This window comes from Polyodon spathula, chromosome 4 (genome assembly GCF_017654505.1).
Source record: "Polyodon spathula isolate WHYD16114869_AA chromosome 4, ASM1765450v1, whole genome shotgun sequence".
Classification (NCBI taxonomy): domain Eukaryota; kingdom Metazoa; phylum Chordata; class Actinopteri; order Acipenseriformes; family Polyodontidae; genus Polyodon; species Polyodon spathula.
This window is the reverse complement of record NC_054537.1, coordinates 18450160-18471079: the sequence shown is the minus strand read 5'-3', so window position 1 is coordinate 18471079 and position 20920 is coordinate 18450160. Positions and strand designations below refer to the sequence as shown.

The window sequence follows — 20920 nt, the reverse complement described above, 5'->3', positions numbered from 1 at the left end:
AGGCCCAAGCTTTTTTTTTTTTTTTTTTTGTTCTCTGTTACCGATTTAAATCGCTGTAGAGGAAGATGCAGTGAGCCCGCGGGGTCACCTACAGCACCACAACAGCTCTCACACAGTGGTGTATCAACTACACAAAGCCTCGTGTAGTGATAGAGTAATCTCTGAAGAGGGGTCGAAACCAGCTCTAGCCAGAAAACTGACGTGGGAATATAGTGAGAGCAGTATTACCAACGCTCGAAAGAGTGATTACCTTGGATTTTTTAATTTATTGAAATAATTTACGACCTTTCTCGGAGAGATGATAGAGAAAATGGCGATGTGCTACTGTGAGGACGACCCTCTTCAACAGCAGGGCCCTGATAGGGCAACTTTTGGAGATTTGCTCAGAGATTGACGGTCAGAGAGGCTCTTCCCATTCGGTTATGGTTGTCATTCGAATTGAAAGGGAACCTCTGGCAAGGCGCAGATTTAATATGTCAAAATTCTTTGCCCCTTTTAAGGTATTTATTGCTTTAAAAATTACATAAATAAATACCGGACATTTTAAATGTATCCATTTAGTAAAGTGACTACTACGACTACAAAAAAAAAAAAAAAAAAAAAGTCGGTAAGATTTTGTCTCAAAAGATGTTTTGTAATTTTATAGAATGATTTCTGAGTGCCTTTTTGTGGTCAAGCACTAAATGGGATTTTTTGAAAAAAGAATAAACAAAACCTAAAGTTTACTGTTTTAGAAGCATTTCAAGAACCAGTCAAGCTACAAGGCTAGATCCGCCCCTAATCATAGACAGGTAAGGTGTCCCGTGCTTTGAGGAGGGGGCAGGGCTGATTTCACCTCACGGAACAAAAGATAGTTTTACTGCGTGACACACTTAAGATATTTAAATATAATGATACACTGGGGAGAACTGAGTAATGTTGATACTGTATTATATATAAAATCAATGTTTCTATAGTGTACGCTTCTGAAATGTACAGTTCCGTTGCAAAAATACAGTGACCACATTGTCAAACCCGTTAAGGTAATTTACAACAACAACAACAAAAATCGTTGCTAATTCAGATCTCGTTTCAGTATTTTCGTTTGGTCCGGAATAGCACATACAAATCATATTAACTAAAATTATAATAACCGTAATAAAACGCGCTTTAATTTTGCTTTACCCTCCTAGTGTTTGTTTCCTGGGGGGCGAAACATAGGGCAGGCCAGGAAGCCTGTTGGTTGTGAAAGGTCATGAAAACATTGTGTACTTTCACGTGTGTTTGCGTTGCAGGCATGCTTGGGTACCGCAGTTTTCTGCAGAGCGTGTTTGACAGCATTCCCCTCCTGGAATGTTCAGCTATGCCGGTCGGGTGGCACAGCTAGTCTTCTGCACCGTCAACAGAACTACTGCGGTCTCCTTGCGTGGCGTAAGGGATTTGATATGTCTCGCTTCAGATTATCAGAGACGGGTGACGTTTGTGGCAAAGGGCGAGAGAAGGTAAAGATTTGGTGTTTACATAATGAAGAAAAGTTTATGCAGATACACTATCACACTCACTGTTCGTAATTGTATTAACATTAACATAGACTGTCCAGTTATTCAAATGTCGCACTCTCGTTTTATCGTTCTTCATTCAGCTTTTAAATGAGAAAGAAGTTTGAGTAATTACACAGCAAAACCCCGTATGTGTAAACCGATTTTACTATTACTTGGATTAAAATGATAATGATATATATATATATATATATATATATATATATTATATATATTATTATATATATATATATATTTTTTTTTTTTTTTTTTTTTTTTAGTATACCTTTACGTCATGGTCTGGTTTCACAAGTAACACCTTACAGGGCGACCAGACCGCTCCGTGTTCACCGGGACAGTTAGACATTTCAAGATGTTTGCATAACACCGGTGCAATTAAAAATACATCTTAGTCCGTTACCTCAGTGTATTGTGATGACGGGTCTATGAAACCTGAACGGTCTCAGCTTGTCCGAGTGAACATGGAGCCATCTGGTCACCCTAAAACACAGTTACATTGTTTAGAGGCACATGTATGTTACTGTAATAAATAACATGTTGCTAGTTAGGGTTAATTACAAAATATAGACAAACTGACCAAAGGCAAATGAACACCATGCAAGTTCAGGCTCCCATATTTAGACCAAGACAAACAGACTGAAGGGACAGTGAAGTTGAAAGGGCCCAAAAAAACAAAACCTACCCATCAACCTACCTGTAGTTCACGCCAAAATGACCAACTCCTCGAATCTCCTGACACTAATAGTTTTAAGTAAGGTTTAAACCTTTGTAATATTGCAATTAAAGGCAGGATGCAACTGGTATGTGTTAGTAGGTAGTAGCAGATGAACATTCAGCTGCTGTCAGATCTATGGTGTGTGGATGTGCCCCAACAATAGACTTGCATCCGTTCCCAAGAAAGATTGTATTTTTTTATTGTATATATATTGATGTGTTATTGTGCCGGAGATCCTTTTATTTGACAAAACGCTGTTTCTTTGTTTCTGCAAAATGGAATGAAAAGCAGTGGCAGTAGTGTGTCTAGTGCTTCTGTCCCCTCCTCCTCTGTCACCTGTTGGCAAATCGCGTCTTCCTTTCTGCTCTCTCTAACTCAGTGCTAGTAGATTTTTTTAGTTTGGTTTTTTCTCACTCTTTTTTTCCAGGTGGGAGGAAGGGAACTACAGCGATGGCCAGAAGTGGAAGTTTCTTGAACACAAAGGCCCCCTATTCGCGCCTCCTTATGAGCCACTGCCTGACAATGTTCACTTCTATTATGATGGTGAGCGTTGCTTTCCAGTCATGTTGTTCATTAACAATAAGTGGTGAATCTGTAATATAATAAACAGGTTGAGTGCTGTTATGCACGTCAATCTGGATTATTTGACACATCGATTCACCACTTTTAAAAGTTGGTTATCTCACTTAAAACATTCCAGATTCAAAGGACATTCCTTCAAAATGCCTTTGCAGAGTATCACACATAATGTCAATACTGTGTGTGTGTGTGTATATATATATATATATATATATATATATATATATATATATATATATATATATATATATATATATATATATATATATATATATGAGAGAGAGAGATGGCTGCAAGAAGACACTCGAATGCACTTGAAACGCTGAATTTTCAATTGTAGTACTTTTGGTTTAGTAGTGCTGGGACAAATATCGTAATATTCAAACAGACATTTATTTGCATGTATTCTAATTCAAAAATCCATGTCCACGTCCTTCAGAAATGACATTATTGAAAAACATTCGTAACAATGTGTTTTGCAGTGCACTATGGCAAGCCATTTTAACATTTTAATCATAAATTTCTGGTATCAAAAATTCCATATTGGATATCAGTCAGTCACTTGAAAGAAATGATGTGAAGTACAGTTCATGTATTATGTTAAGTTTTAACAAGTAACAGCGGTAAAAGATGCAGTTACAAAACAGAATTCCATTCCCAAAATGTGAATTCTGTTGCCAATGACTATTCCGCGATTTCGTCAGATTCCACAATCGTGGGAAATCAGTAGCCCTATATTATACTCTGTGCCAGTGGTTTTCAAACTTTGCCTTGTACCCCTTTCCAAATAAACTAGTCTACCGCGTACCACTATGAGATCTGAGAGAGTCATAATATACTAATGAAAACAGTCTTTTGTAATTATTCGATTAAGTACTGTAAATGGAAAACTGCTGTTAAAAATGAACGAAATAAAATACAATGAGTTAACCAAGGTGCAAATGCACCAACTAAAAATGATATGTAAAATGATTTAAAAATCCAGACTCCAGTAATACGAGTCTAAATGAAGAGTCCAAAAACAGGTTATGCTTCTTAAAAAAGAAAATTAGAAAGCAGTTCTCAACAAAAGTCATGCATTTCTTCTAACAAGTGTAGAGAAATAACAGATTTCTTTAAGTTACAAATATAGGCTTTTAAAAATGTTTTAAGTGAACTTGAATTTTATCTTTGAACACGTGAGCTGAGCCAGGGTAAAATGCTGTCTGTGTCTTGTGAGGTATTGTATCCAGCCAGAGTAAGCATATGGTTTTGAAGTCAATATTTCCAAAAACTAATTTGTTGAAAGTAGAAAGGGGATATTTATACCAGGTAGTCAAAAATGCTTACCTGTTAAAGTGTCTGTTGGTGTTTATCAGCTGTAAGACAATTAAAAGCTTGTTGATGGACACTCACTGTATGATATGAACACACTCAATAGGTCTAGAGTAGGGAATTGCAGACACTTCCCAATTGATTTTTTTTTTTTAATCCTGGCATTCCGTTTTTATAATAATATAGAGCTTTTACTTTTCTTAGTAAATACACCGCTGTGGAGGTGTATGATAATGCATTCAAATGACATGTTCTTTAACGACTTAATGAAGAAAACACACACAATCATTGCAAGTAAAGTTGTCACTCCTAAGTAGGGTGGCAGCTGCCTGCTCAACTCAATAGTGCTGTTATTTAAGAACATGAACTGATTAAATTACTAATACTCAACATTTAAACTACAGAAACTTACCTAGTAAATACTACACATTTTTAAAAGAAGCAACATCATACAATGACAGTCTTTAAGGGTTTTTTTTGTTTTGTTTTAGCCCACAGACTACAATAGCCAACACCTTGCTATTTAAATATGTAAATTAGCCATGTGTGTGCTCAACCTCACTCGCTGTCAGCAACCGGCACGGAGTTTATAGAGTTAACTTCGCCCAACAGAAAGGAAACAATCAAAAGAAACTTCACTATTCTAACACATTTGTTTTCGAAAAAAAATAAGGTATTTAAATGATGGACATTGACGAAACATTTTTGGTTTCTTTTTAATCACTCGATCATTCATCCTTGACCATGACATGCTTGAGTCACTATGACTGAAGCATATGCACTTAATCACATAATTAGTGAGACAGTTGATTGGAGACTGGATATGGAGTGATTTCAGCTGTTGAATTGCAAGCTTGAATAAAAGCAATAAAGAAAATTGCCCAAAAAAAAAAAAAAATGCCACGTCTGTCAAAAGAGAGCAGCGCCTTCGTGCAATCGGCATGTTGGAGGCTGGACTAGGGCAGTGTACTGTGGCTCGCCATCTTGGGTGCTCACAGCCAGCAATTTCAAACCTGGCAAGACGGTATAACCAGACACACACTGTCAATGACAGGTCACAAACTAGGAGACAGTCACAACACCTGCCTAAGATTGACAGATCATTTTGCAGCATCTTTGTGATGTCAGTTGTTAATCGGCACAAGAGAAAGTCACTGCACCTGCTGTAAAAGTTTTGTCATTTTTTGATCACATCTGGTGAATTTTATCCAAATATAAGTGATATGTTTCTTTTGATGCTCAAATATAAGTGATAAGTTTCTTTTGATGTTCAGTATACTACAATGTGGTTAAAAGAAAAAGGATTGTCCACTATTACGGATTGAAAACCACTGGTCTATACTATGTCCGTCCTAGCAAGTTTGTAACAAGCACACAGGAAACAAGCCAAATTTGAAAATCAAATAAGAGATAACATGCTTCGATGCAGTCTGCGCATCCCTCTTCATCATCCTCAATAATGTGTAAATTTAAGCGTGTAATACTATAAAAACTACGGTTATACTGTGTTGGTTTTCAGAAGTGATTGACTTTCAGAGAGGAAAACAAGCAATTGACAACTGTGGGTTCAGGGACTGACAAACCCACTGTTCCGTCACAAATCCAGAGGTGTTTTTTTTTTTTTTTTTTTTTTTTCACTAATGTGTAGTTTTGTCTTTATTAGGTGAATCTGGTTAAATTAGTACCTGTTTTGATAACCTTTTATTGGAAATTTCTTTTTGAAGGGGTTACAGATGGTGGTGAACGTTTTTGTGGAGCTGTTCATTTATTGACTAAAGCAATAAGGAACTTGTGTAATTGTGGAAACTTTCCATTTTAGTTGAGTTTCTTTATTACAGGGAAGCCTATGAAACTGAGTCCCGCTGCAGAGGAAGTTGCCACATTTTTTGCAAAGATGCTGGATCACGAATACACCTCAAAGGATATATTTCAGAATAATTTCTTCACCGACTGGAAGAAGGTGAGACATTTCACATACTGGCAGAAAGCCTTTTCAACAGTGTTTTATGTTTTTCAAGCCATCAAAATCTAAATAGTACCACACATAGCTCTCAAACCAAAACTAAAAGTCAAGTACAGACCAAAAAACCACTCGTATCAGGGGTTTTAAGACTCCCCTTGTATAAAAGTTTCCCTTTCCGCCTCAATTAAATGTTACCTGAAAAGGGAGTCTTAAGTTGTACCATTATTTGCTGTCTTCTATGTCTTTAGGTCACATACAATAAGTTGAGGGGGCTGTGTATGGGATCTGCAGTTAAAATTACACTTGGGGTGGGGAGATGCTTTATCCACATGTGCCCGTCTGGTCTTGGGTGGCCATTTCAAAACGAATAGGTAAAAATGTAAAACTACTTGGTGCATAGATAGATAGATGTTTAATTGGTACAACAATATAGAATGACAAGCATTTTTTAAACATTTCTCATTTGAATTTAAGTTTCTAAATTTAGCAAGATTAATAGTTACGAATAAGGATATGGTTATGTCACATTGGTCACGACTTGCACAGAACCCGAGACCTGTACCACTCAGTGTGAAAATAGGAAGTGAGCAGTACATGGGTTTTGACTTGGCAGCAGTGCAAGGTTAAAGTGGCTAGCAAACGTCAAATAAAGGGGAATACGCAGAACTACAAAAATATAATGTACCAGAGCAGTATCCCAAACAATTTCATGAAATATGAGGGAGCAGCTTTGCAGGAGAATCAAGCTTTTAAAATGAACTGAAGCCTGGTCTGCAGAAAATATACCTTGGCATACCCTTGCTAATGCAAAACAGAAAGGGAGGACGGTTTACAGTTCTGGAGAAGCATGAAGCCCTGATTTGCAGCTCTTGCAGTCATTCCCCTGTGGTGCTTAACAGTACCTGTTAACAGTATAGATTCCAGGTGATCTCTCTAATCTTAACAGTGTGTTCAGGGACGACAGACATTGCGTCAAAAGTGAACTTTCAATGTACATCTTGTAATATTAAAACCACAGCTGTGTTTAAATAGACATTCACTAAAAGGATCTTGTAAAATTCTCCTTTTACAACCAGAACATTTATTTAAAAATTGAATTGCAGAGTTCAGTTTATTTTTGACATCGCACTAGGAATACATGTTAAAATTAAAAGGTTTAACTTCATTTTTTTAATTTTTTTTTTTTTTTTTTTTATGGTGAATTTGCAGGAAATGACAAAGACAGAGCGAAAGCTTATCAAAGACCTGGAGAAATGCGATTTCAAAGAAATTCACAAATACTTTGTGGCCCGGACTGAAGAGAAAAAAGCCCTGCCAAAAGAAAAGAAGCAGGTAATTCGGAGAGAATGCTCAGCTGTGTCAGGATTAAATTCTCCTATCAGTCCTCTGCTTTATTAGCCTATTGCGGTCCTATGTCGGACAAGGTCTGACATTACAATTTTCCCTTTCCAGTCCAATGTCGGACCCTGTCCGACAACCATCAAAAAGACGTAAAGTACAGGTCTGTAGTCTTTTTTCTCTGGAAAAAGCAGAGGAAACCTTTCAATGGCCGAGTGAGACTGATGGAAGCTGAATGAATCCCAAAAAAAAGGGTGTATCTCAGCCCAATGCACTACAGAGATAACACAGACATAACAAAAGAGGTAGCTGCTTCTGCATCCAGCACTCAAAGAATATCACGGGCATTTGCACAGCTGTTTGAGATGTTATAGTTTGGGCTGGGATTTAGTCAGGGTGGTTGCAAATGTCACGGATTCCATGACTTTTGCTGATGTGCGTGACTTGTTGGGATGTTAGTAAATTTGTGTTCAATCTGTATGTGGTTTTATTGGAAAGTGTTTCTTATTAACATTAAATTTCACCTTTAAAAAAATGCATATATTGTTTATTAATTCGAATAAATAATTACATATTTGAACTAGCTCCAACTTTGTCCTGTTTTTTTTTGTTTTTTGTTTTTTTTGGAGAAGAAAAAAAAAAGTAATCAAACTAAGTGCTTTGATTAAATACTTCAGTGTGTGTGTGCTATACTAACTGCCAGCATTCGCTGCGGGACATACATTGAACAGTTTTTTCTTTTTAATTGAAATTGTTGTTCCATTTGCTGTTTAATTGTTGTACGGTTGCACTTAATTTAATGTACATACCTCTTGTCTGTCCCACACCCTCTTTGTGTTATCCTCGTGTGTGTATTCCTCGTCCCCAAAGTGTGTTGCGCTTCTCGTCTGCTTACCCTTTCCCCTGTTTGCGTCTTTTATTCTCTGCTTAGTTCAGAGTTTAAAAATGCTACTGTTAGATAGTCACCTAGAATTGACCAGAGATACATTATTTTTGTGCATTCTTGTACGTTAAAATACTTGTCAACCATGACCCTATCAATAAACTGACAGAGCTGCTGTCTTTACCACTGTCACCAATCCATGCATTACAGTGCCTCTATTAGAACCCACTCTATTCAGCTTGCTGTTGGTTTCCTCCTACATCCCACAGTGATTCAGATTGGCTAATGATTTTAGAATAATATTCAGTGTGCCTTTTGTGGACTTAAGGACAAACCAAGGTCCTTCTAAACCAAGGTTTTCCAAAAAATAAACAAATAATTTTGCATAGGGCCCATATTTATTTTTTAACAATAGTCAGCCAGTACTCCTGTCTTTGCGAGGCACTGGTACAGATTCCCCCAGTGACACTCCCCGGTGTTTTGTTGCACAGGAGCTGAAGGCTGAGGCAGATAAGGTTCAGCAGGAGTTTGGGTTCTGCCTCTTGGATGGGCACAGAGAGAAGATCGGGAACTTCAAGGTCGAGCCTCCGGGGCTGTTCCGAGGACGAGGAATCCACCCTAAGATGGGCATGCTGAAGAAAAGGATCCAGCCGGAAGACGTCATCATCAACTGCAGCAAGTAAGCACTGGCTCTGGCCTGCATCGCCTGGCAACCTCTTTAGCACTGGGCTCCTTCCTGTCTTGTTCTTTGATCCAACCCTTCTGTAAACCCTTCTGTGTTTGCCAACTAGCCACCCTAGTTTTAAATAATTATTTCACTTTGCATGCTGGAGTGAAATGTCCTTCTAGGACTGTGATTGCACACCCCTGGTTTAGAACCATCCCTTTATTTTCCATTAAATATACAGAGGTCACAGCAGAAATGCTATATATTAAGCCTGAAATATTAAATTCTGTGGTAGTGGAATGTATATTTGTTTAACCATGTTTTGCAAATTTGTTTTCTTTTTTACTATAAAATTCAGCGCAAGTTGTTTTCTGGCTCCTTGTACTGTAGGGCTGAGTCAGAAAACAAGGCATATTACAGTATATTATAAGAGTAGTAAAAAGTAGGTAGGTAAATCAATATAGTGTATAACCTGAACAACATTTGTCAATATTGCTTTAATTGATTGACAGTGTGATTTTATTACTCTTAAATTATGACCTTGCCCAGTCAGTTGGACAGAGATGAAAAATCTCAGCAAATGTGATCAATAATGTCATCAATGCAAATCCGGGGGGGAAAAAAATTCCTCTCTTTCTCATTCAGTTTGGGTTCCTGAGCAAAAAATCCAACAAGGCAGTGGATCCCCCTTTTTTTTTTTTTTCTCCTCCCTTTAGTCTCTGGTTGGAACTTGTGTGTTGCCTCTGTAAGCCTGACCTTAACTGTACTCTGCAGAGATTCAGAGATACCTGAACCTCCTGAAGGCCACAGGTGGAAGGAGGTCCGGCATGATAACACAGTCACGTGGCTGGCATCGTGGACAGAGAACGTGCAGGGATCTATTAAATATGTCATGCTCAACCCCAGCTCTAAACTCAAGGTTGGTTAGTTCGTTATTGAATACTTCTTGCTCTTGCAGACAGGCAAGGCTCCACAGCACAGTATGATGATTGCTCATGGAGAGCGAGGTCCCAGGTTCACACCCAGCTTGTGCTGCTTTCACATTAAAAGAGAAAACTTTATTTGCTGAGCAAGTGGGGTGTTTGCACTTAACTCTGAAAAACTAAACCTGGCTTTCAAAAACAGTGTATCCTGGGAATTTCAATGTCTGATTTGTACAGAATAAAATGTACAATAGTAACAATAAGTTATTGGTTTGTTGAAGAAGTATTGTGCTCTGATTTACCGTTAAAGAACGTGGCATACAGTTAACACTAAACACCACAGGTAGCCAGAACATGTGTCTACTTAGTGAAGTCAGTACACTCTATAGCAGAGTGTATGTATGGCTCCTCTATGGCAAGGTAAAGAGCCAGTCCATTGCCCTGAATGACTTGTGTTCCATCATGCCTGATTTAATGGTTGTAAAGTAAATCTGTGCAGGACAATTAAAAGAAGTCAGACCATTTCTGCTGTGGTGGTCCACTCTGCAGGGGGAGAAAGACTGGCAGAAGTTTGAGATGGCCCGCAAGTTGAAAGGCCTGGTGGACTCCATTCGCTTGCAGTACCGCTCTGACTGGAAGGCTCGCGAAATGAAGCAGAGACAGAGAGGGGTGGCGCTGTACTTCATAGACAAGGTATCAGAACAACATTGGGGGTTCATCTCCGTGGCAACTAGAAATAGAAACTAAGGTCAAGTCTAGATGTAGACTATATGCGTCTACGAAGTCCTTCTACTGTACCACCAGCAGTGGTCTCGACATTTGCAAACAGATTACTGTCTTTTTATGTGAATGTATTGCTACTGATTGTTTTCTGTGGTACAGTGAGATATGTAAATGGCGTGATGTTCTCTGTACTAAGTTTATGATATCATATCTAATTTGATAGAACAGCTAACTTACACATTTTAAGTGCATTTTGTATGTTAATGGGATTTTAAGGTAAGCTTGTCTTAAGTAATAATAATGATTATAATAATTATTAGTATTGTACAGTAAAACCTCTATTATCCAAACTAATTGAAATAGTTTGTGCCTTTACCAATTAAGAAACCTCCAAAAAACATTAGGTAACCCTTTATCTTTTTAAAGACATAACATACTGTCTGGCACTGTACTCTAAATACCAGAGATTGAGGGCTGCATAACATTTTTATGACTGCAGGGCAAAAGAGCACATCACACAGCAGGACAGGTTAACAAAGGGCAGTATACCAAGTCATCCCTACAACACACGCATCCTTTCAGTGTTACTTTTACTGTCCCCTTCAGCTCTGGTTGCATGCCCTAGATATATTGTACATGTAACTCAGGAGAGAGTCCAACTAAGAGTAACTAAGGCTAATCCCAGGGCTCAATGAAATGAGCTATGAAGATAGGCTGAAGGAACTTTAAAACAAAGAACATTTATGGAAGGACTTGATTGAAGTCTTTTAGAATCTTAAAATAAGTTGACAACGTTAACCCTAATCAGTACATTTAGGCACAGCACAGAAATCAGGAGCAGAAAACAGTCGGAAATGAATTAAAGATTGGAGGGTGTGAAATGAGTTACCTAGCCATGTTGACGCTGAGTTGTTGGGATCCTTTAAGACCCAACTTGACAAAGTTCTGAGATCAGTGGGTTCTAGAAACTGGACAAGCATTGGTGGTCAAAATGGTCGTCCTTAAATGTTCTTATGTTCATAATAGACAAAGTACCTAAGCCAAGAGGACTGAAGCCACTTGCTTATTTAAATGTAGGGATTCTTTGTAAATGCATGTTGTCTGTGACACCCTAGCTGGCTCTGAGGGTGGGCAATGAGAAGGACGAGTCGGAAACTGCGGATACCGTGGGCTGCTGCTCACTGCGCCTGGAGCACATCAAACTACACAAGAAGCTGGGTGACGATGAGTATGTGGTGGAGTTCGATTTCCTGGGCAAGGACTCCATTCGCTACTACAACAAAGTGCCAGTGGAGAAGCCCGTAAGACACTTAAACAAACAAAAAAAAATAATATATATATATATATATATATATATATATATATATATATATATATATATATATATATATATATATAATATAGAGTGATTGACACATGCCTCTTAAGGTGCATGATCATCACATTCCTCTTAATGGGACCATTCAAGAGGGGTTGGTCAGTATCATCCTGTGATTTTTTTAGAAGTGTATGAAGCAAAACCATTTCAGTATTAAAAAAACCCCATCTAGTCAAAATGTTTGTCATTGTATATGTATTAGTTTAAGTTTTTTTTTGGATTTGTAAATGTAGCACTAACGAGTGTCTGACTGTTTGTTATCCCTGCAGGTGTTCAAGAATTTACAGCTTTTTATGAATAACAAGAACCCAGAGGATGACCTGTTTGACAGACTAACTGTGAGTTCAGAAACACACTGTTCTTTATTACAGCAGGGAAGTCTTCTTGTATAGATGTTTATTGATCTTAAAAACAAATACATTGGACCTAATCTAAGGAGAAATGGGTGTTATGTAACATGATGATCTGATGTGTTCTAATTGTAGAATAAATTCAATACCTTTTTTTTTTTTTTTTTTTTAATATGTATTTTCTTTTTCTAGTATCTGGTCCAAAAATATTTCACGTGTACAAAAACTTCCAAGCTAATAAAGGGACCAGACATATAAACATGGGAGATCTACAAAAGGGTTCAAATTACATACAAAAATGAGTCAGCTGTGTAAAGAGCTAATGTAAAATGAGAAGTTAAACAAGATGCAATTTAGGTACCCTTTTTGACAAACCGCCTGTTATCCACAGATAATAAAATACTGTTTGTATGGGATGTTATTATTTGGAGCTGTCCAGAAAAATAATTTGAGTGGCGCTGAAACCACTGAGATCGCTGCGGCAGTACCTTAAATTTCCCCTAAAGTGCAGTCCCATATACTATATTACTTCCCAATAAACATCTAGCAAATAACATGGAAGACTGTGCTTCATTTTCAGCAGCTGTCGTGCATACATCTCACAACAAAACGGTGCAGCGCTCCTGTAGCTCTTAGTGTCTGTGTGTTCATTTTGTTTGTGAGTTTCAGTGTTTGTGTGTAATTTTTTGTCTCCTGATTTTGTTTGTGTGTGTTTTCTTAATTTGACACCACGGGTCTCTGTTCCAGACCGACGTTGTGAACAAGTACCTTCGAGAACTGATGGACGGGCTGTCAGCCAAAGTGTTCCGAACATTCAACGCTTCCATCACCCTGCAGGAGCAGCTAATGCAGCTCACCAACCGTGAGTGTTAAACCCTGCGAGAAGCACAGTGCACCCTTCTTCACTCCCCATTCCAGATGTCCCGTCTGACCAAAGTGCATACTTGACTCGCACTAGTTCTGCTGAACCCAGTCCTGGATCTCAGAAACCCAGGACTGGGGCAGTGGGGCTAATGTGAGTTTCCATTCCCGTTGACAGTTTATCCAACTTTTGAAGTGGAAAAGACTGGAGTGAAAAATAACCGAAGTGAACACTTTGAGATCAATTAATTAGCTTTGCACGCTTTCCATTTTGTTTTTCTAAAGCCGACGACACTGTTGCTGAGAAGATCCTGTCGTACAATCGAGCAAACAGGGCTGTGGCTATTCTCTGCAACCACCAGAGGGCAGCACCCAAAAGCTATGAGAAGTCCATGGAGAACCTGCAGGCTAAGGTCTGGTCAGTTCAAACAGGGTTACCAGGGTAACCCGTACCAGCATGACGTAACTTAGCCGAGTGTTGTAGCATTGTGGTTTGACTTCTGTGGATATGTTCAGGGGTGGAACTAAGTTTCACCCATTCCAGGTTTTACTACAAGCTTGATTAGCCAGAGTATAGGTAACAAGCTCATGTATGTCTTATTAAATTTATAGTAAAAGCAGGAATGGCTCAAACTGCTATGCATTGGGAGTCTTATTTCCATCAATAATGTTACAGAAAATAAACAAGTTTTATAAAAGGTATACAAAAACAGCATTTGGAAATACTGGGATAAACATGATGTGCTTTGTAATAATACATGTAAGTACATAGGTTTGAGGTCGAGAAATTCCTTCACTTTCATGGACTTCTACTCTGACTTAACAACACTGATACGTGTCTTGCAGATTTCAGCAGTTTTTCTTTAACCCTGTAACTGTAATTGAAAGAAAATGTATGCTATTTCCAGTTACTATTACCTATAAAACAAAATGCACCCCAAGTCACAGACAAAAGTATTGGCACCCTATGGTTAATATGAGATAAATCAAGAAAACACATTAAGCAAAAGCATTTCGTGAACTTTGCCCATAAATTAATTTAACAAAATACACAATGTCTAGTAGTTTAACAAACAGTCTTTGTTAAGAAAACAGTTAGGTAATTTCAAATATTTGTACAAACCCTCATAAGAGAGACTTACCATCTGATAAGGCCCGCCTCATGCTGTAAGATGCAAGAGTCAAAGGCTGAGGCATTTAACATAACAAGAAGGGCCTTACCAGGTGGTAAAGTCCGCTTATGAGGGTTTTATTGCTATTAGAAAATTGACATGTTAAAAAAAACAAAAAAAAAGTTAAGTTTCTGAGAATAAACAGTGTAATTTCATTGGTTAACAAGTGTTCCAACCTGTGCAGATGTCACCAACCCTTGACAACTAATTCACTTTGGGAGGGGCGAAGGTGCCATTTTATAAGCACAAGAATTCCAGAATGTTCAGATGTGCTCCAGTGTCTGCTGCAAGCCTAGGCATGTGGATATTGGACCATATTTGAACACCCTGTCATGTGTTTCTCCTTTCATAAAGAAACATATCTAGTTTGCAATGGCCTTTAAACTGCCATTCCAGTCCTGAAGTCTTACACTTGTATCTGCTTCACAGATTGAAGCAAAACGGCAGCAGCTGGAGCAGGCCAGGATTGACCTAAAAAAAGCCAAGGTTGACTATGAAAAGAAGAAGGACGAGAAGTCAAAGAAGTGAGCGCAGGCTTTTTTTTTTTTTTTTTTTTTGGTGGGGGGGGGGGGGGGGGGGTTAGTGTCCTATTGCAAAACACAAAAATGTAGAAAACTGCAATTTATTAGACAAAAATGAATAAGATACTTGAAAGAATGCACACAACAGGTACATAATCTAGATGAAGCACTGATTCACTCTATGCAGTTCAATAATGAGTGGGCTTTGGACCCGACTCTCTTATTAGTGTGCGTGTCCTCTTGAGCCTGTTCTGTGATATTTTGTGGGACTCATTTTCTTTGTTAGCCTCGAGCCGTGCAGTCAGATTGTGACAGCGATGTTGCTTCCGGGCATACTCTTCTATGCAGAAGGGTTGTAGTTATTTAGTTGATGAATCACTCACACCGTGATGTTTCCGTGTTATTCTTACAATGATTCGCTTTCATATACTCTGCATGAGTTTAAATGTACTCTGGAAATGAGCAGGATATTAATCAAATTATCCAGTCACAGAAGAGTTCTCATTAGTGTATTTCCCATCATTAGTTGAATGATTGGCCCTTTTGAATGAAAGCTGGATTATGTCATACCTTTGCTACAAAGCACCACCCATGTTAAGTCAAACAGGGTTGTAAAACCTATTAACATGCATTCAGTTAATTTTATTCTGTGAAATAACTGTTCCCAACTGAAATTTTACTTGATCTTCACAGTTCTGATTTCACATACTGCTGTACCAAATAAAATCATAAAAGTCCGTTATTTATCATTTTAATGCATTAATTTAACTCATTTTTCTGAATGATAAATTACTTAATTTAATATACAAAATGTTTGTAAATGTATGAGTTCACAAGAATAATGATTTTATAATAGTTAAGAGATCTTTAGCTAAATACCAATGTACAGATGAACCCGTTTTATATCACCTCGCTTAATGTCTTACCCCATTTTTTATTAACGATTTTTCAAAAACCTATGGTGCATGGTGACTGGTTCTTTGAGAAATTATCTCTCTTAATATCATCGCACAAACCAGCTTATTGTCACGTTTTGTGCAGCCTGTTAAATATTGCTTGGCAGGGCTTTACTAAGTAACCTCAGAATATAATTAATTTCCAACGCAACTAACAACCAATAATCATCTCGGCTGATAAACCTGACATTTTGTGCAGCCTGTCAAATGCTGCATGGGTGATCTTAAAGGGTACAGTTCAGTTACAAAACAGCAACGTCATTGTGCAATCTGCGAAGAATCGAGAATGTCTGCTCACCAGCGAACTGATTTAACTAGCAAGCAAAAGGCAGAGATAATACGTCTCTGCAGAGGACCACCAAAACTTTTTTTTGCTGAGGTTGCAAAAAATTTCTCAATCAATCTACCATCAGCAAAATGTACAAAAATCCAAACACTGTTTTACAACAGTCTACTTCAGATGTCGACTGAAAAGGTCAACGCACCAGTCTGATGTAGCTGATGTTGATGAAGCTAAGTTCTGTTTCGATGGTTTCATTCTGCCGTAGACCCAGATCTGTCTGTTAGCAGATAAATCTTAAAAGCCGAAGCTGCTATCCTGAATGTTGATGACTAACTCAACCAACATTATGAGATTGTGTTCAGGAGGACTCACGGAGAGAAGAGGCGGATGTTTCTTCTGTGAACTGGATTGAAAAAATTAACTTCCTGCTATTCTTCAGCTCTACCAGCCAAATGATGTGTACATTGTGAGACGGGACTTTATCATCATGCTTTGCCTAGTGGTTCCACACTTTCAGTGGATGCAGTGGACGGAGTGCAATCTGTAACTGAGCTTGCAAGGAAAATAGACCTGTTTACAACTACGCTGTTGATCAAGGAAGGTTGAGACTCTAAAAAGTGAAACCATCGTTAACTGGCTTTTCGAAAGAGGATGCCCCGTGTTCAGTGATTGAGAAAGGTGGTCCTAGAGGGGTTTTACCTAGGATGAGTTCAGTGGATATCCTGTAAAAGAAACAGAAATAACTTCAGGCTGCTGATTCTGCCTCCGATGAGGAAGGTGAATTACCTGGAGCAGTTGTATCCACGTCTGAAGCACAACTGTCACTTAAGATTTTAATTTCTTGGACAGAATGTATTTAGTGACTGGACTTTTATTTAGTAAGATTGAAAAAAAGCTGATAGTTGACAATTCATGCCTTTTTAAAATAATGACACAAACGGTTTCATTTCAGTTAATGATACAAAATGCATTTGTCCTGTAGTAAACTATATGCATAGGTTTAAATGTACAGTAAATAACGACTAAATGTACAGTATTAAAACACTGCTGTTTTAATTCAGTTAGTTTTCTTCCTTTTTTTGCTTGCACTCATACTGTGCTGTCAGGCAAACGTATAACCTGGTTTATGTCATTAGTTATGCCTGCCAGGCAATCGTGATATAAAGCAGGTTCATCTGTATACAAAGGGCACTTTGTATAGAATACACACATTCAGTCTATGACTAAGTAGATAAGAATTTGCATCATCCGTCCTGTTATCCTTTTTGTTTTTAGGTTACTAGGTGTAAACTAAATCTGCAAGGGGTCTGGCTTACCAAATGGTCCGCTTGTTTAGGATTAGTTATTCCAGACCTCTTGTCAGAGTTGTCTTGGGAATATTATATTAAATGAGTATTTTCCCATTTAAGCAAAATCACAAGATACTGAATCAGTGGAACCTCCATGACCCGACCTTGACAATGTTTTGGGATCAGTCAGCTGCTAGGAACCAGACAAGTACCCACTGGCTGAATGGCGTCTTTTTGTTCGAATAGCAGTGTCTTTTAGATTTCGGCAGGTACAGCGTGACCTCGTATCTCTGTGTGTTTTTGCAGGGTGATGGAGAAGAAGGCTGCCCTGGTGAAGAAACTCGAGGAGCAGCTTAAGAAACTGCAGCTGCAGGTGACTGACCGCGAAGAGAACAAACAGATTGCCTTGGGGACGTCCAAACTGAACTACCTCGACCCCAGGATCTCCGTGGCCTGGTACGGTTTAAACTTCATTACTCCTCTCCTGTAATTTTAAAGAGCAAGTATCATCAAATGACACATCTTTTGTTTATTTTTTTTTTTCTTTTCTTTGTACCTTCTAATATCTTTTATCAATTCTTTTTCGTATGACCTCAGAAAGTGCTGTGAACTTTTATCAGAGTTGCCAGAACTTCTAATTTCTATTGCACTTCCCCATTTTGGATAGTGAATTTCAAAGGACAAAATATATTAGAGATAGACATTGAAATCTATGCCCTGGATTGTGAAGTGTAAAATAAAACCGTTCGAAGCATTTCTGTTGGTTATATGAAAAATAAACCAATAAAACCTATTTGAGCAACATCAATAACACTAGAAGTACCTTGTGGGTCATTGTGAACCATTTTGCACTTAATGTTAATTACTCTTCTGTTGTAAGTCGTATGTGTGTGTCCGCTTTTTACTTTTCCTAAATATATGAATTAAATATCCTGACAACGTTTGATAGCCAGAATCGTAAAAATGATAAATTTAGTAAACCGTTCTACCTAGAGCCTCCACGTACGTCAGTGTGACCCATGCATTACAATACGTGTCCTTTTTTTTATATAACGCAAGATATTCTATTTTTGTAAATGCAGCAAACAAGACATGCTCCCTTTTCCTAGTTTTTTTTTATAATTTTTATTTCAAGCCTTTGTTTGTAGACTGACTACGAGACAGAGATTTCTATGATTGCGTATTTGACAAGATGCCTAGTTGCTTATTTTTCAATGTAACTGGAAGATAACAATCATTCGTTTAGTTCCACAAATGCAACTGGGAACGTATCAAAAGGAAATATTTCATCTTGAAAGTAGTCATTTTGATTGGAATACGGCAAGCTGCACTCAGATTCATAAAGCAAACTGAAATGACAGGTAGGATAACAACTTATGTGCCTAATATAAAACGTATTTTATATATTTTTATATTACTTTTAGAACATTTTTTTTTAGTTTTTATAGGTTTGTATGTACCAGTTTACACAGTAGTGATCAATGGAACTGCGACTCTGTTACGTGCGTATGCTCCTCCATAGAGTACAATTAAGCCGTCACACTGGAAGTTGTGTTATATTTTATTTTTATGTAGTATTAGAAACAATGATTTCAGTTTTGTGTGTACATATACCCATTTACACCTGTACACTGGTATATGTACATACCTGTTTGTTTTGAAATGTGTATTATATTTTTTCACGGTTTGTAGTTGTGCTTTGTGCCAATTTAAAAAAAAGCATTTTGTTTAATTTTCCATTTAATTAGTGTTACTGTGATACAACTTTTCAGTTGTATCCGGTAGTATGTCTTTCATTTTCATAACAAAGCAGTTTAAAAATGTGTGGGTCAAAGTGACCCTCGAACAGTTCTAGGTAGTTTGAAAATCCGGCCGTTCTAGTATTAAGAACTACTTAAAGCAATTGCAAATATCATAAGTAGGTAACCCCAGAGAGAGGAAAATTGGGATAATTTTTTTTTTTTTTTTACCAACATTTTACTGAGCTGCTGAAAGCTTCACATGAGCTGGAGGTACATCATATGTATCCTTATTCTTCCCCTCTGTATACATTTAAGTGAATGCTGGGATTTACCAAGTAACTTATTTTTTGCAGGTGTAAAAAGTTTGGTGTCCCGATTGAGAAGATCTATACCAAAACACATCGAGACAAGTTTGCATGGGCCATTCATATGACGGATGAAGACTTTGAATTCTAAAAATTAGCATCATGTGTTGGGGCTTCTATTTATAGACTTCTGTAAACCGGCAATCTCAAGGCCCTCCAGACTTATGGACACTCATTAAGCACTTAACCAAAGGGAAATAAAGAAATTGCCTTGGGGGACAGATTTGATACAACAGATAGTCTTGAAGTACAGTTGTCCTGACCCTTGTATTTATATCCCTGCTTTATTTAAGCACAGTGTGACACGTTTCATTCCTGTGGTGTTTAATGGTGGTTGTTGTTTTGTTGGTCCTTCTGTCCAGGTTTGTGTGCTTTACCTGAGTTTGTCCTCTGATGTTCTCTGATAAAGCATTTCTGCAGAGTATGGCTTCATCTAGCTCTCTCCCCACATATTTATTCTAATTTATTTTTCCTCCTGGTGTTCTTTTTGTTCTCCAAGATGTCGGAGGCCATGGTGCTAAGTTTGTTTTGTTGTTTTTGTTTTTCCTTCCATGACTGGCCCCTTTAAAATGTAAGGGTTGTTCTGTGTGTGTTCTGTTAACATCTGATTTATACCGAGGAGATACTGTAATAAAGAGCCAGTGTGGCAGATCAATATTGTGTTTGCGCACGTTTGTGTGTCAAGGTCAAAGTCCCCACAAGTTCGGAGAACTTGACAAAACCTACCTTATGTGGACATAGGCCTGTAATGTTTATAATTTTAAACACAAAAAAATCATTTTTCAAAGAAAACATTCCCAATGCGGTATTTACTTCAGCCTCAACTTTCATTATTTTGGCGATTTTATCCCCTTCTGGAGTTTAGAAGAGGAAATCTACACTATATAAAGCACAATATTGTTTATTTGCTTTAACCAGGTTTTTATCTCAAGCATTGTAAACATCAGTGCTGGGACGAGCATCCGAACAAACATTTTACATGTATTTGATGTTAAAAGTCAAGTCCACCAAAAAATACATAACTGATAGAAATTAGAAATATGAATCACAATGTGTTTTGCCTTGCATCGATTTACCACCTTGCCAAAATATATGCTGTAGTTTCTAAAATGGAAAAATAGCTGTGTGATCTATCTATCTATCTATCTATCTATCTATCTATCTATCTGTCTCTATCACAGAAGAGCAACATAGTCACTCTTGGTCCTGTATTTACTCTAGCTGTTAATAAATGTCAGCATTTTGTCCAGATTAGCATGTGCATGCTACACAAGGTGCCATATATTGATCTCTATATAAAGTTTAAGGTTCTCTTCTGATTTGGGAGGCGAGTCAATCAGGGTTTGTTTCTGTGCACCAT

General features: G+C 37.8%; 1 protein-coding gene across 1 annotated transcript; it reads left to right on the top strand.

The window, feature by feature from the left end:
* The first annotated feature begins 1232 nt into the window (after positions 1-1232).
* Positions 1233-20216, top strand: LOC121314256 (DNA topoisomerase I, mitochondrial-like). The gene is made up of 14 exons (XM_041247312.1): positions 1233-1481; positions 2681-2796; positions 5985-6106; positions 7319-7441; positions 8822-9009; positions 9772-9916; positions 10470-10613; positions 11759-11944; positions 12291-12359; positions 13119-13233; positions 13518-13645; positions 14834-14928; positions 17760-17909; positions 19549-20216. Exons 1-14 carry the CDS (start codon positions 1333-1335, stop codon positions 19649-19651), a joined length of 1833 nt encoding a protein of 610 aa, XP_041103246.1. The 5' UTR covers positions 1233-1332; the 3' UTR covers positions 19652-20216.
* The last annotated feature ends 704 nt before the right edge of the window (positions 20217-20920 follow it).